Here is a 17,644-nt window from a genome sequence, read left to right as displayed (position 1 = left end):
GGAGCGAGCAGGCCAAGACAACTGCAGAGACGCTGCTCTGGAGAAGGGCAATCCAGCAGTCTCTCTAAACACTGTATGGATGTGAGGGGGCCTGGCTGCCTGCATGCAGTCAGCAACTCAACACGTGAGTCATTGCTACACTTTCCCAAGTACAATCATGTCAAGGTGTTACTGCTCAAACACCTTTTATTGACAGGAAGTCATAATTTGGAATTAACGACAAACAAATCAGTTCTAATTCATTCACATAAGCTTAACCATGGGAAAGGCTAATGGGGTGGCTGGGTTGTCTCTGATGTTTGGGGACATTCCAGCTTGCCCCTGTTTATTGCCAGACAGCTGCTTTGGGATTTCCCTTTATTTGCTAATGAAAAAGTCCTTTAAAAAATCTGACATGAGAAATATCTGACCTGCACCTTTCAGCTACTGAGATGTTACTGCTTGGCCTTGCACTTCATAATGTGTTACGCCTTTCCTGTCTCAGTCACAGTCACAGCTCTGCAAACTCCTCGGCCACTCCTTTCCTGCTACCACCTCCACCCCGCTCTGCAGTGACCAGAGCTGGGAAGCTCCTCAGACAGGGCAAGGTCCCAGCTGCACAAGCCCACAGGTACAGCTCTGCACAAGTGCCCCAGCCTAAAGCAATGGTCACTTAATGCCACATATTCACAGAACCTGTTCCGTGCCCTTGTTCTTGCCCTGGCTAACCAGTTTGTGCTCCAGAAGCAGTTAAATCACTGCAGTGTTGTGCTGAGCTGCTCCAGCCACAGACATCTCTGAGGGACAAGATGCCAGAAGCCAGCCCACTCCCAGACAGCCCCGTGCACCTCACTGCAGCATGTGCTGGTGGGGCAGAGTGCTGCTGCCCTCCCCTGTTTTTACTATTCCCCACTTCACATTATAAAGAACCATGGTCTGGAGTTCTGCCTGAGGAACAGCTCCATCAGCCTTGAGAGAAAAAAACTCAGCAGATGATGACTGTGACAACTGTTAAGCCCAAAGGAACGCATTTGATCACTGTAAGAGAGTAACTGGAAGTTCACAAATGGACGCCCATCCACACACCAAGCCAGGCTCTCGCAAGGCCAGGCCCCTTGCTGTTCCCAGATGCTGCAGCACAGGGACCAGCCTGAAGCCTGTGCTGCCCTCACACCAAACACCAGGAGACACAAACCCCATCCACATGCAAGTCATCGGTTATGCATCAATCAGGATATCACTTTTATTAACTGGATTTTCATTTCTGTCGCACACCGTGAATGTTTGTACAATGAAAAAGCCAAACATTGCCAGAAGCAATAAGATCAGTTGATATTTCTGTACCCTCTTAACACACATGGATTCTTTCTTGGTGAGAAATTTTTATACTTCTGTTCATTAATTCTGCTTATTTAGACTGCTACTCTTAAAATTCTGTGTCAAGATTGTCACATCTTAAATACAGATTAAATTGCTAGAGGTACATTATTTTTTATATATTTTTATATACACACATACAGAAAAATACAAGACTAACTGTTTTTCCACAATATTTATTTTATACACTACTGTAACTATATGCAACTCTTAAAGACACGTTAAGGGGTACAAGAAACTGTTTACTTGCTCTAAATAGTTTGGTCCAATATTATCTTAATGTAGTGGTTATTCTCGCCCTTCCTTTTACATGACGACATAACACGACATACACCACATGCACAATCATTCACCTATCAACAGAGGTGGGGAGGACAGCACTCAGACTAACACATCTGTACACATCTGTACACCCAGAGGTCCAACCAGCCACACACAACTATAAGGCTATAATACAACTATGCAGCATAAATGGTCAACACTGCTGTTCTAAAGTGAGCACCATATATACAGTTGTATATAAAAACATTGGAAACAAAATACACCCAGGGTTAGTTAAAAGGTGCCATTCCAAGGCTGTACATATCAGGAAAGAGTATTTACAATACTTGGAAAAAAGCTGCAACAAATAAAGTTTATTGCCAATGCCCTTTATAAACTTGTCTCCTACGTGGATGTTACGCTCACTGTCTGTGAACCACACATCTCGTTTCTGGCCCTTGGTAAGATCCCTGCTCAAAAAATTCAAGCAATTATGTTCTATGGCTTCACCCACACATCTATGTTTGTAGCTTTTAACTAAACTGCAACTAGAGATTAAAACTGAAAGAAGCAGAACACTTCTCCTTTGCCTTGTTCCAGAAGCAGAGCCCCCGGCTCAGCTCACCAGGAAGGACACCCCACGCACCTCAGACTCTCTGAAGTCTTGCAGGAATCACAAGAGCTGTTGTGAGCTGTGGCCATGCTGACCCAGCCGTTCTTTGGTGCTCTGCTGGCTCCACAGCAGACACAAAACACGCTGTATTGACCATTCTGAAAGCATTACAAGATGCTCAACAGTGTCAAACTCCTCTGGGACACCCAGGATCTGCCCAGGGCGCTGCTACATAGTACCCCCAGTTTCACTAGCATTGCTTAGAAGACCCAGTGCACAGCATGAAAAAATAAAACATTCTTGCCCTTCCCAAAACTAGGAATCTGCAATATATTTTATTCTAGATAATAAAATTCCACAAAGTTAAATTCATCTGGTCAAAAGTATCGTTTTGTACAGATATACTCTAAATCAAGACCTTGCCATGGCAATGGGAAGCCTGACAGGAAGGCTCAGAGCTGTGAAAGAAACACTTTCCTACAGGCTACTTTAAATGAACTTTATGAACAGGTGTATTACTGAGGGAAAATAAGTGATGCACATGTGGGGAACAGTAGTATTTTAAGTACTAAAAAGAGTAATAATAACAAAACTGTAAATGACAATTTCAGTGTGAATCCAATTACCTAAAGGTTTTCCATCCCTTATTGCCTTCTGGAATCTCAGGGAGGGGAGGCGAGAACAGCAGAGAGGGTTTACAAGGTAGAAACCTAAAATACTAAGTGTCATGATATACTTCTAACAAAAGTAATTCATACAAATACTTTATTTTCAGTTAGCATGTAAAAACTCAGAAGTAGACTTAATAATTTACCTTTGTTATATTAAAAAAGATTGTCTGCTTGTAATATTAACATATTTCTATGGGAGAAAGCTGCCTTACAAATCTACTTGCCTTTTTTTTTTTTTTTAAAGAAAACTGCCTCTAGCAAAACAAGATCTTTTCAGTTTGATTTCTGAGCCACAACTTCATCTATATCATAGCTTAAGACAAATAGGTGTGGGTTTAAAATCATATTTCAAGATCACTAATTTTCAGTGCATCTTTGCTTTGTACAAGCCTTGGAACATCTGAAAGCTCCCTCAAGAGTTTTCAGCATCAAAACATTATTGCTTTGGTTCTGTTTCAGACACATAGAAGTATGCCACATATCACATATTTTAGTTTTCACAGAAGGTCAGAACAAGAATTAACATTTCATAGGCAAACAAAAGCTTCTCTTTCTAGTTTAAGTGCAGAACATGAAACTTCTAAGTGCTTCATTTACATTAGGATCCAGATCTTTATTTTAATTTAATCCAGATCTTCCATAGTAAAATTATAAATGTAAAAATTACACAATAAAATATTCTGTTGTGTTGAAAAAGAAAAACATATCTGCTAGCAGCATGCAAAGACCATGCATTGTCATACCATCAAGCAAACACAAAATTAAAGTATAATAAATAACTGCTCTAGGCCCACTTAAAAATCTTAAGACAACAAAAGGGGGTCCGTGACAAGGTGTTCACAGCTCTGACCAGGAAGAATGACTCTGTCAAGCAAATCGAGCTGTTCAAGTCAGGTCATTGTCAAATGACATGACAGCAACTGGTTTGACTGGAGGTACACAGCAGCCCCTCCTTTGGGTTCCGCTGAATATTCACAGTTATCTTTTCACAGAGAGGTAGTTGTAGCACATTGTTTTTCAAGTTCCTGTTCTTTAGCCGTTCCAATTCATTTGTTGTGTCTGACATTTGGTCAGAAAAAAATTTTAGGCTACCCAGTGATGAAGCCTGGTTTGCACTTCCGCTGGAGCTTATACACATTTTCCACGTTGATTTCTCCTGTACTTTTACACTGGAAAAGGACAGATTATTTTGAGGATCAATAATGTATTTCGTGCTGCCGTGAATCTGTGAACCTAGACAAAGGCTCATTAGCTTCAGGCTTTCAACCAGTTCCCCTGCACTTCTGGATGACAGCTGCATCGAGTTTCCAGGTCCAGCACATCTCCGAGTGGAACCCGAGGTGGTGTTGGTGCTCCCACCAGAGCTACCGGAGGGACTTCCCCCACCTTTGTTGTTATCACCTGGGCTCGTTTTGTCCACCCCTCCGTTTCCGTTGCTTGGTTTGCTTTGTCCACCACCATCTCCCTGGCTGCCAGGTGGCCCTTCGCTACTATCCCGTCTGTGCCAGGAGTAAGTAAACCCGCTGTCCTTGTCCAGACGCCTCCTACTTTCCGAGTCGTCATCGCTGGTTTCGGAGCTGCTGCAGCTGGAGCCCCGTCCCTGGCTTTTCCTCCGGTGGTAGCGTTTGTGCACAGTGCTGGGTGAGGCGATGTTCATCTTTAACCTGCTGAGCTTTGGGGGCAAGTTCTCGTCCATGTCAAATTCATCATCTGACTCGCCCTCCTCGAAGATCTGGTTGAGGACTGGTGCACTCTTTCTCGAAGTAAGACGATTTGTAACCGAAGGCTTACGACGCAGAACAACTTGAGTAGAAAGAGAAATAGGTTTTTTATCTTCCTCATCCTCCTCTTCATCTTCTTCTACTCTGAACAAGCACTTCCGGCCACTGGTAGTGGGTTTTAAGCTCACCGACGGAACTGCTGAAAGTGCTGGCCCAGCCAGTTCAGGGATCTCTTCCTTCTTTGTGGAATCCCCAAGGGCCTTGCTCCGGTGCCCGTTGAGAACGTTCTCAGCTGTGCGAGCTGGTGAAGACTGAGGAACAGTGGCGTGGGAGAGAGGGGTTGCTGTAAGGTCATCCTCCAGATCCTGGGGGACATCAATTTTTGTTGGCCACGACTGCCTGCATAAAAAATTAAAGATAAACAGGAAGTTACATCACAGCAAGCATTTCAGAACTTACAAGGAAGTGTAACATCTGCACCAGAGACGCACAAGTACTGACACACAAACTGGGCTGCTGAGTGGCATGTCCGTAAGTATCAGTACTGAGTGGCTGAACACAAAGTGTTGTCTGAGAATGTGCATTCCATTAGAAATGCTGCTATTTGAAAGGAACACCATCTATACAAGAACACAGTTTAGAAATTAGTTGGTTGTTTGTTTGGTTACTGTCAAATCAAAATTGAAGATTTCACTGGTCTCGGAAAACGAATTAAGCAATAAAAAAAACTTGAAATAATGATGTCTTAAAAAAAAATCTGAGATTGGTACAGAATCACCAGTACCTAGAGGAAGGTACAAGCCTATTCAAGCACAACTTAAGACAGTATTGCAAACTACTTGTAATCTGAAGCTTCTGGGGTTTTTTCCCCAATAGTCTTAATATAAAATTTAGGTTAGAATTAACATGAGTGAGACTGAAAAGGTGAGTCAGATGAAACAGTCTCTCATTCTCACCAAGCTCTATTCTGCAAAATTCCCTTCAATTTTAAACACATGCAAACTGAGATCATACATTTATTTGTCCTTAGCTGGGAATCCGGAATGATACAACTACATGAATTGAGAACTCAAGCTGCTTATGAATATGACACTTGAATAAACTGTAAATCCAAGCTGAAAATGTATGACTGTAATAGCATTAGCTCAAATCAAAATGAAAGTAACATGAGTGTCCATCAGTTTTACAAGTAGGCAGCTGATGTCTTATCTCCAGTACCTTAAGTTACTTTCTAATGGTTTGTATTTAACTTTAAATCTTAACACGTATTGTAATATTCCAGTAATGCACACAGAATAAACTTAAGAACAAAGACTGTCAGTCTTTACTCTATTTTAATAGCCTAATCCAAAAAACCAACATCTACAGACCAATATGTTAACACTGAACAATTCTTTGACTTCTTCACTCAGCGTAAGCCCCACATTTCTTGTGTTTCATTCTAAAATGTTTGCCAATCTCTTAACTTTACATAACAAAAATACTCTTGCTACTGCATGAAAAGCTGTACTAGAGACCTCTGGTCACATATGGACAGCATATTACAAGACATTCCTAACCGTATTTTGTGTGTGCCAAAAGAAAGGGCTGTGTGGCCTCACAGCCCAGTTTAGAAGCAAGAGGAGGAGGACAGCAGAGAACATTTCACACAGACTGTGACCCCAGGTATCTGCCTGACAGGCTGCATACAACAACACAAGAATTACATCCGTTTCCTGCTCTCTGCCATGTCAGGAAGTCAAGCTGAAGAAAGAGGGAAGGCTCAAACACCTCTTTGCTGTGGTAGGACTGCATTTGCCGAAGGCTGCACAGAAAAGGACCCTGAAGTGTGAGATACTGGTCTACGGCAGGTTGTCTCCACAATTGTACAAACTTTGAGCTGAAATGAAACCAGCAATAAACTCACCCAGCCTTGCTGCAGACTTTACTTTGAAGCACTTGCATCGCTTTTGCCCAACCAACAGTGCCAGATACTTCTGACCTCTAACCCAGGACCTTCTAACAGTAGGGCCTGGCTGCTCACAGACCGCCTAAGCCTGTGTGTGGTGCATTCCCTGCATGGAGCCATGCAGGCTCCTGCCTGTCTCACTGGGAGCTGCTGGTGGCCCTCACCAGCCTCTCTCCAGTGGGGAGCTCTACCTGAAGCGAGGCAACAAAACCAGCAGCTCTGAGTCAAGCTGCGCAGACAAGAAGTGAAGCCTGGGCTGTGGTCTTCCTTGGTTTCATACTGGCACCCTGCCTCAGGCCCCAGCTGTCTCCAGAAATGCTGGGAAACACTGACCCAGTTTGCTGATGACTTTTGCTCTGCTGTGTATTTTAAACAAAATTGCCTGTAATTAACAAACAGGACTTAAATATGCTAGAAACGTAACTACAGACATGACAGAAAATGAAGATCTCAATCTTTCAGGAACTTGCCATGCTAAAAGAACAGACTGGTTTGTCAGCAAAAATAGGAAGAGTTCTGTAGTTGTCACAATAAAGAGCAAATATAGTATCTTACAGTACTGTAGTTGCCAGGCAATAAACCTCCTCACTACAGTATGTTTATCTCTCATAGCAGCCCATGTTTGCCTCCCTTCCCTTCTGCCTCTCCCTTTATTCCCAGTGGGCCTGAGGGGAGAGATGGACAAAAAAGAAGCTCCAGGTTGGAAATAAGTTAATTTTTTTTAAATATTTTGAGGTCTCAGAATCAAAGTAATGCATTATTGTGTTGTCTTTTCCATAAGGTCATATTATAGAAACACTTGGAATTTAGAACCATCATGGAGGCAAAGAACAGCTACTGGGAATATAAGAGCAAAGGTTCCCAAGTTTGTGCAGATGTCCTTGTTAAGAAAATTCATAGGGCAGGCTACAGCTACTCCAACTTTACAAATTCATATTAAAAATTTAGATTCATTGAACTTTTTGTTCCAGTTTCTTATACAAGTAGAGCTGCTCTTTAATTCAAGAGTGACACTGATAAAAAAGCCCCAAACAATTCAAAAGCCAACTTTATAGTTTTAGAATTTCCATTTAAAGGTGAACTCCAGGTCTTCCTCTAGAGTAATTTGTTTTATAAGTAATACTTAGTATTAGGAATATTTGATGGGATTTCTTTTTTCAAAGAAGCTGACATAAAAATGAGGGGATGATCCATCATGAGAGAACTGCTGAGTCAAAGTTGCAGTATCACCCTTGAAGAGAGGTGAGCTCTCTAACACCAAGCTCCAGACCATTGAGGTTCTGTAGGCAACCCTTAGATGCCTGCAGCAGTAACCCTTCTGAAATACCTGCAATCACCTAAGATCTATTTCCTACGTCAATGACCCCTGAGTGAATGATGATTAGGTGCAGACAGTGCAGGGTGCAGTCCCACCTGGGGATGACAAAGACACTGAAAACACTGTAACATTCATGGAGCATCAACTCACAATTCAGGGAGACAGAACAGTATTCAGAAGAGATGCCTCTAAAATCTCAAGCCTAAATCCAAGATGACAACAAATGGAGACTTTAACCTATTTTCCCAAATGTGTGTCCTTAATCTGTAGCAAGTGTCCATTTTTTTACACTTAACTTGAGGTAGTAGTACCTTACTTTTATCAACTGGGCCAAGGAAAACTATGACTATGCACCAGAAAGACATGCCAACTCTTACTCCTATTAAATGATTTCACATATGACCTTGCATGAAAATTGCACAGAGAAACTTTTGGAATGAACAAGTTATTTTGTCTTTTTCTCTAAATCATACAGATAAACAACACTGAAGGTGTTGCTGGAGTTAGCAGTGCTAAACATCAGCACAAGCATTTAGTATTCTTTTCTCATTAATAAATTAAATACTAACAATTATTATTGCTAGTAACAATTACCAGTATTTTATCTAAATAGGCAACTTTTGAAAAGACTGGAGGTTACAGGATGAAAGTTAATGAAAATGCCTCAGTACCTCCTCCATCTTCACTGGAACAATTGTCAAGATGGGCCAACAAATATTTTATCCAATACCAGCAGATCCCTAGTGATAATTTACCACTTAATTCAGGAAAGAAAAAACACAATGTTTAAGAAAAATAACTGCTCAAAACTTGAATCATCCAATATCTATGTGCAAGTGGAAACTATACTATTTGCCTTTTGGGTTGGGTGTTCTGGTTGGTTGGTTTTGGTGGGTTTAAGTGTATTCTGCTGTAACTGAATATGTGGGATGCTTTGGTAACTGGTTGCAGAGTAAATGAACTGGCTGAACACAGCAATACCAACTAGATGCCAGAAGCCCAATTCCCCCCTTTTAGTTTTACTGGGTCACAAGCTGAAGCCTGGAAAATCTCATGAACCCTTACTATTAGGTTTTTTAAATTCGTGCTTTTGTCAAACAAAACCAATTTACTGCAATATATTTAAGTGACTAATTGAAATGGTAAATAATTTTTCTTAGACAACAGGCACAGCAACTGACATGAAAAAGAACATAACCTACAGGTCAAATCTAGAGTGATTTCTCATTTATAACTAATCCCATATCAGCAGGTTTATGGATTATGCAACTAATTTTTCTCCAGGGATATTACATAACATCATTTGTATGAGGAGCTGAAGGTCAATGAACAAGCCCTTTTCTAGGGGGTGTGAAAGCTTGCCTCTGTAGGTACAGACTTCTAATTGCCTTGTCATTTCCTGAGAAGGGTAGGAAAATTGAAAATATTATGTGCAACTGATTTCTGAACGGTTTCTGAAGTGTCCACAGCCCTTTGAAGGCATTTAAAATTTGCAATGAGTAAGTATTTTACTGTTTTCAAGAAAGCAGTACTTGAGAAATTTAATACTCTCATTAAGACAATTTAAAAAACAAACAAACCAACCAAACCCCACCCAGCCACTTAAGATTCCTAAATTCTCACCTGAACTGAGCTTTGATATTGCTGGGACTTGCAGATCTGGTCTGAATTTCCTTCTCTTGTTTTTCTCGCAGGATCCTTTCAGCTAGTAAGAAGTAAGTAGCAGTGATGTGATTGTATTTGTTAGTCTCCAATGCCCTGAGGAAAGTACAAAACATAAAATAACCCATCCATCAGTGGTTTCTAACAATTGGACATGCATCTTGCAGCTTGCTGTGCTTCCCATAACAGGAAGAGTGCTTGAAAGCAGGACTGCCCATTTCTGATCTTTTGACAAGTATGCCTTAATTTTATTAAAAATAAAGAGCCAACAAGTCTAGAAATTTCAACAATAGTTGGAAGGAAACATCCTTAGAATATCATCCCAAAAAAAGTAAGAAATTATTTTTTATTTTACATTCTTTAAATGATAACTGTTTTTTATTAATGTTCTGCACCAATGATGGGCTCTCCCACTAGCACATGCAACCACAAAGTACCAATATTCAGTTATGCAACAAATGGAAGAAAACTTTCATTATTTTATGGCTGCCACATTGAGTTTATGGTAAAAATAAGTTCATAAACCAGTAAGTGTCACTCAGACATTGTAACAGACAGGCTGACCCTGTTACACAGCTAAATGCTTAAGAAGTGAGACTGCTGCTTTCCCTTCCCTATCAACAGTTTTTAACAGCTGAACACATAAAAAAAGGAAAAAGTATTTAAGATCTCTTTTAATTTGGGGAATATTTTAGAAATTTGGCAGTTTTAATCTATTAGAAGAATCTATGTAGCTTTCTGGCAAGCTTCCTCAGTGACAATGACTATTAGGAATTACATAGGTAAATGGAATAATATTTCAATTAACAAAGATTTAGGTACACTGGAAATGTGCTAAGGGAAAAATTCTAGAATTTGTCACCTTCAAATATGCATGAGAGATGAAGAACAAGCATGGATTCCAAAGCATTTAAGTTTACTCAAGACAGCTACTGCAGGAATCAAAACACTGTTCCAACACATTTTCTTGAAGTTTTTCCTAAATTTGAGTATACTTAAGTACTTCTGATCCCACAATATCCTGTCACAGAGCAAGACTGCAATAATTTATTAACTGAATGCCCTGATATTTAAACACCAAAGTGCCCAAGGTTCTTATGATGTTCTTGAATCAAAAACAAGAGGTGCACAAAACAAATTACATCTACAACGGTGCCAACTTACTCCACTATGGTGTCTCTGTCTGCGATGTCCCCAAGAACCATGCGCTGTATTATACTGTTGTGCTCCTCCTCAGACAGATTTTTGTATGACACAAGAGGAATATTATACTTGGTTGCAGGAGATGGATCAACTCCTTGGAGCCATGCGTGGTTTTCAATCTCTTCCAAAGATGCCCTTCGCTTCGGGTCTCTCTGCAACATCCGTGTAATTAGACTGTGAATAAAAAATAAATCTAAACAAAAATGCACACACATGTTTAAAGAAGCAGTTGTTGTAAGAGCAACATTAGGAAAACATTTTCTGCTGTCAGGTCACGCAGATCTTCTGAAGTGTCATAGTAAACAATGTGATGGGAAACTGTTTAGTCTCAAAGACATTACAAATACTATTAAACAGTTTATTAAAACGATAAATATCATAAACACTGCAGTTTTCATTTACCACACTTAGATATCTAATTCATCTGATTTTTCTAATTTATTTGATTTTAGTAGGTTTTACAGGTCACAAGTGGCCTATCAGCTATTCAGTAAAGTAACAGAAAGGTGAACTTTTTATTATTGCTGCTATGAACAAGTATATGGAATGGCAAGATAAACAGAAATATTTTATTCTGAAGTAACTATCAGACATTTGAGTCTTCAGTATCCTTGAAAAAACTGTGATTTGTTCTACTCACATATAAAAAAACCTAAACAGACCAATACACTCTCTGGGATGATATAGTGACAAATCTACTAATGAGTTGATACTGAGATTTTACAAATGCTGGAAAGAGTTCATGAATTCCCCAAGTAAAGAGAGAAAGAAGACTCCATTAGCACAGCACATCTCTGTTCACTTCCTATACATGGAAGATTCTTGGGGGAGGTATTTTTGGCTTTGTTGAACAAATAGGGATATATGGTTTTGTTGCCAAGGTTACAAAGAAACTTTATTGCTCCAACATGTTCTCCAGTTCCCATATAGTGCTTTTTCTTCCACTAACTATACTACACCATGCAACTTATGACTGCAAGGCCACACACAAGGCACAAAGTTAATCACACAATTTTTTAAAGTTTTTTTGTCTTTGTTGTTTGCCTTTTTTTTCCTGTGTGAGATGATGTATGGATTTAAGAAATGGAGGTTAATCCAAACTTCTTAAAAAATTCTACAGTAAAAAAAAAAAGTCACGTTTCTTTTTATTAGCTTTGGTCTCTACCCTTACCAAGAGGAAAGGCAAGGGTGAGACACGGGAGCCTTGAGTTTCTTTGCTTTTGTTAATATTTTGACAGAAAGAGAACAAACTCCATATTAATTTGACTTTTTTAAAAATGATACTGCCTGTAGTAAAACAGCACAAGTTCATTACATGTGTGTCCTGCTTGAAGCTTGTTTATGCATCTCAATTCACAAATGCTTTCACTTCAAGCAGATATTCCCAGAGTCTTTTCCCCAAGAAAACCTAACCTATAGAGGACCTGGGTAACTGGCTGTGTAACTGGGTAACTGTTCTGCTTTGTATAAAGAAAGCAGATCTGGACATGTAAGCAAATCAGTGTTAGCAAGACTATTAAGCAAAAGGCTGCAAAGTTTCCTGGCCTCACCATGCAGCCTCTCAAGAGATTGATTTGATACAATTCACTGATAAGAGCTTCCTCTTAAACCTCTTCCTGTATTGTACTTTAAACCTCTTCCTGTATGTGAAGCTCTTTAAGCTCAGAGCAGCTTTTCCATGTTACTGGAGGGTCCTAATGACAAGACAAGAACACCAGCTATGGCACAGAATTACAGAATCATTAAGGTTGGAAAAGACTACTGAGAGCATCAGGTCCAACCACTAAAATAGCACTACCATGCTCACCACTAAACCATCTAAGTGCCACATCTACACTGATTTTGAATCATCATCACCTCAAGGCACGGTGATTCTACCACTTCCCTGGGCAGCCTGTTCTAAGGCTTGACAAGAAATTTTTCCTAATATCCAATCTTAGCCTTGAGGTCATTTCCTCATCCTATTGCTTATTACCTAGGAGAAGAGACTGACCCACCCTGGCTACAACATCTTTTCAGGTGGTTGTAGAGAGCGGTAAGGTATCCCCTGAGCCTCTAACAACCCTGGGGCTAAACAACCCCATCTCCCTCAGCTGCTCCCCAGCTTCACTGCCCTTCTCTGGACACAATCCATCACCTCAATGTCTTCCTTGAGAGCTCAAAAACTGAACACAGGGCTCAGGATGTGCCCTCACCAGTGCTGAGCACAGGGGATCACTGTCCTGGTCCTGTGGCCACACTGTTGCTGATGCAGGCCGGATGCTGTTCACCATTTAAGCGTTAGACTCCTGGACTGCACAGTTGACAGGTAAAGAAAGGAATGGGCATCATGACCACAGCTATAACAAACTTTATTCTTTGGCAAGTAACAGAATTCTAGATGCTGCTCTAGTTTTTTTTGACTGAATCAATTGCATTTTTCAAGCATTTGTAAAGGCAGCTGGTTCTCTGTACTGAAAATTAAAAGATATTCTACTGCAGATTCAAGAACCCAGACAAACATTTTAAAATAGTCTAAATGATGCAACTGGGAGATACATTTAAAGGCCCAAAGGTCATTAACCAATAGGGAAACATGGGAAATACTGGAACATGTCAATAAAAAGGCTCCAGTGACCACTGCATAAAAAAACCTCAAAAGGAATCATGACTCCTACGTGGATATGGTATTTCCAGACCAAATATTTTTCTCCACTGATAGCCTAGGATGATAATCTGGATTTGTAGTTTCAGTAGGAGATGAGCAAAACTTGCTGTGTGACAGGTTTTGGAAACTTGTTGTTTGGACAGAAATTGGTAAGCAGCACTACATTCCTAAGCCATGTGACAGAATAATCTCAACACCACATGGTAATCTGTCCAGCGAAAGAGTTGGCCAAAGCCAATTGGTACTGAGTAATTTCTTCAATTCTTATAAAATGCATGACAATTGAGACACATAAAAGGAAGAGTATCAAGGAATATTCTACACATTGATAATACAGTATGGGGAACTCCCAAAAATAATGCAAATCCACTTCTGTGAATGCTTCCAAGTTGTTTAGTACTCTACTTACTCTTTACATTCTTTGGACACATGAGGTGGCACCGTGTATTTGCAGTCCATTATCATAGTCAGAGTTTCACTGTCATTTGCTTCTTGGAATGGTGGTTGTCCACAGACTAACATGAAGAGGATGACCCCCAAACTCCATATATCTGCAAATATAATGTACATATTTAAAAAACCCAAACTGTTGAGGATACAGACATAATTACCATCCAACCAATGAAATAGTCTTAAAATGCATATTGGGGTGATTATTGCACTCTTCATTATGAGCATTACTTACAGAAATTGCAATTCCACTGAGTACAAAATACAGTAGTTCCATTGCTTGACAGCTTTTACAGTTTTTTGAAGGGGAAAAAATCCCAGAATTCATTACTTCAAGGATGCATAACAGCTTGAGATGCATTAACACTTTTGACAGCAGCGTTAGATAAAGCTGAAAATAATCTGGTCACTTAGAAGGCAAGAATTTATTACCCTTTTGATAACAAGTAGGCACAGGTTATTCAAGAGATTTGGATTCAAAGCACATTCCTTTCTCAAGGACTTGCATAAACTGTTCTCTGTATTGTTTACATGGTTCTCAGAATCACAGAATCACTGGGTTGGAAGAGACCTTCAAGGTCATCGAGTCCAACCCATGCCCTGACTAAACCATGGCACTGAGTGCCACATCCGATCTTTTCTTAAACACATCCAGGGATGGTCACTCCACCACCTCCCCTGACAGACCATTCCTGTACTTTATCACTCTTTCTTCAGTAAAAAACTTTTTCCAAACATCCAACTTAAATTTTCCTTGGTGCAGCTTTAGACTGTGTCCTCTTGTTCTCTCAGCTGCTACCTGGAGAAAGATGCCAACCCCCACCTGACTCAATCAGGTAAGAAATTACAAAGAAAGTCACTTATTTCAATAAGACTGATTTTGCTATGTTTTTCATTCAGTGGTGTTATGTTGCTTTAAAACTTGGCACCTCCAATAGTAACTAAATTAGTTTATATAAAACCAGCTTCTTATACCAATGATACTACAAAGTGTGGAGTAGTGGGTTTGGGTGCTGGTTTGTTGGTTTTTTTTACATATCCAAACATAACAATTAACAGTGATTTCTACTGCATTCTGGGAGTCTTCTTATTTCCTTCTAATTCCTGCTTGTGTAAAATAAACATTTAACAACTCTCTTGCTTCCCAGTGGAATGGCATACCAAAAGATGAAAAAGAAGTACTTTGGGGCATGAAGCCCTGTAGCTGGTTTCTACTTAGTGCAATAGTTAATATTTAGTTCAAATCTTTATTAAGAGCCTGCCTAAAAGAAAATATTTCATGAGTGTCACTGCATTCCGTAAAGGAAACATAAATATTAAGAAAGGCATCATACTGCAGAAAAATAAATAACTCGCTCCAATATATGCTTAATAAAATCTCCATGATCTTAAACTTCATCTGCAACTCCATGCTCGGGGAATTTCAGCAGCAATTTTGGGTCTTAAACCCTTAACATGTTACGGATCTGTACCCAGTAAAACCAAACAGCTAAGAAATGATCGGGCAGGCACCTCCCAAGGAAAGAGGGGAGAGCAGCTGGCAGTGATCTGGGACACAGAGCACACCAGCTTTTTCCTGGAAGGACTTGCAAGAGGGATCCACATAAGCTATCTACTCAACTGCATCTTGCCCATTCAAAATACTCAATGTGCATTTCATGCTGAAGGATGGCTACAATTTTATTTAATAAAGTAAATCACACAGATTCATCCCAAGAACAGTTACTCATTCTGCTAGTTATGACCTATTCTTCCTATGGTTTAGCTGACAGGGGAATAGAAACACTACATGGTAATTTTCTTTAGAGCTCTAATTTGTTCTAAGTGTTAACTATTAAACTCAGACAATGATTGGATTTCTGCTATGCTCACTAGAGCCTCAATCCTGTAGGTACTCAGCATTTTGAGGCTGGTACACCATATCATGCATACCTGCAAATTCAGCACAACCATCACCATGTTTATAGATTTAATAAGTACTTCAGTACTTTGACAGCTTGATCCCAGAAAGGCAATGTTTAGGAATGCAGGACTTTAAAAGCCCTCAAAAGACAGGGAGGCAGTTTCACTAAAAGGTCCACCTTTAGTTTTGTAAAGTTAAGTGTTGTCTTTCTGCTTGTTTAGTTTCCATGCAGCCAAAAAGTTTTGGTGTATTATCTATCTCCCATCACACAACAGATTACATGAAGTTTTTGCAAACACAGAAGACAGGTGAATTTATACATTTCTGTGACCAGTCATCTTTTGGCAATCAATGTCCTTCCTAGATTTTGAACTTTGCCTAAGATCTGTGTTATGATTTGATCTATCTTAGTATTCTGTTCAATACTTCCCCACAACAGAATAGAATGCTTCATGTGTCCATTTACCATTAAGTATTTTACAAGAGTCCACATAGTAGTCATTATTACAGACAAACTATATTTGCTATAATAAAACAATATATATGGGCTAAATTTAAGTCAAGAGAAAAAATGTTGGGGAGGGGAGCAATCTAATTAAAATGTTAGCTAAAATAAGCATATAAAAAGTTTATACAGAAAGAAAAAGCAGTGTAAGAAATCAAGCTTAAAAACAGTAAGACATTCCTGAGAAAAGGACAGCAATCAAAGACAAGAATTAAAATTCCTTGAAATCGCCATATACAGGAAACTCTACCAGACCTTGAAGTTTCAACTGCACTGAGCTGATACTGAATGTATTATTAAGTATTTTCCATTACAACATAGACTCCTAATTTATTTTCTATTTTACACACGTGGCTTCTTCTCTGGGCTATGCATACACTTTGCTGTGTTTTAATTTGAAAGGATATGTGTAATAACAGGTACTGTTTTAGTTTTCCAAAAGTTATTTAAACATGTATGCACATTTATTTCATAAAAATAGAAAATAAAAAACACTTTTTAGAAGCAAAATCCAGCTGATTGTCTAAATGCAAAGTAAACCCCCAAACCACTATTGCTTGTCTTAATGCAATGTCCATTAGACATCAACCTTTATGTTCTGATAAATAAAGCAGTAATTATTGATTAGCCAGCACATAACAGAGAATTTTGTATATTTTTTCTTTCACTAGTTACTGTATTTTGTACTCTGTACCCATAGGTCTCTCCAGATAAGAAGAGCTCCAAATAGTAAAATGAAATAATTTTAACACAGCTGTATGAAAATAGAATAAAAACTGGGTAATAATGAAATACAAATCAGGCACTGAACTGCTACTGTATTTCATTATATCACTAATTCTGTTTAATGCACAAAGTATATCCTAAAAGAACATAATGTGTATGCAGAAAAAAAGTTTTTTTAGAAACTAAAAATAGTGCTAAATACCATTTAACCTTGGCATATTACATAGAAATTCTTAACCTCTCAGTGAAGAGCACTAGAGCAGCAACTACTACACTTTACTTCACTCTTATATACTACAAGCAAAGCTTCCTATTATACTTCTTTGACAAATGTGTATTTTGTTACCCTGCCAGCATAGCAGATGTTTATTCTGATGTGACCAAGAAGTAGCACTGGACAGAAACAATTACATGGGTTTTATTCTCAGTCTATTTTTACAGCTGCAGCTGTCAAAAGATCAACTTCATTGCACCTACAGCCAAGGTGACTAAAATGACTCAGCTTGCAGTGTCATGGACAAAGCTGAGCACCCTCAGCAAAACTTAAAAGTCTACTCATAACCAGGAAGCAAGAAGAGAGCGTGCCTGAGAAAGTCTAGTCCACATGGAACACTGAAAAATCACTGGGAGCCTTAGTGCAGACCCTATTATGTCACAAGA

At 39.3% G+C, this 17,644-nt stretch overlaps 1 protein-coding gene across 1 annotated transcript in view; it reads right to left on the bottom strand.

The window, feature by feature from the left end:
* Positions 1 to 1,208: 1,208 nt before the first annotated feature.
* Positions 1,209 to 17,644, bottom strand: part of SNRK (SNF related kinase) — a 39,622-nt gene continuing 23,186 nt past the window's right edge. The window contains exons 4-7 of the mRNA XM_068205706.1: positions 13,810 to 13,951; positions 10,715 to 10,927; positions 9,512 to 9,646; positions 1,209 to 5,021 (exon numbers count right to left, since the gene is read on the bottom strand). Of these exons, the coding sequence (XP_068061807.1) occupies positions 3,803 to 5,021; positions 9,512 to 9,646; positions 10,715 to 10,927; positions 13,810 to 13,951 (1,709 nt within the window). The 3' untranslated portion in view covers positions 1,209 to 3,802. The remainder of the gene's footprint in view (positions 5,022 to 9,511; positions 9,647 to 10,714; positions 10,928 to 13,809; positions 13,952 to 17,644) is intronic.

The sequence above is a fragment of the Anomalospiza imberbis genome, chromosome 1 (genome assembly GCF_031753505.1).
Source record: "Anomalospiza imberbis isolate Cuckoo-Finch-1a 21T00152 chromosome 1, ASM3175350v1, whole genome shotgun sequence".
Classification (NCBI taxonomy): Eukaryota; Metazoa; Chordata; class Aves; order Passeriformes; family Viduidae; genus Anomalospiza; species Anomalospiza imberbis.
The sequence above is the reverse complement of the archived record's forward strand: the minus strand, read 5'-3'. Positions and strand labels throughout refer to the sequence as shown.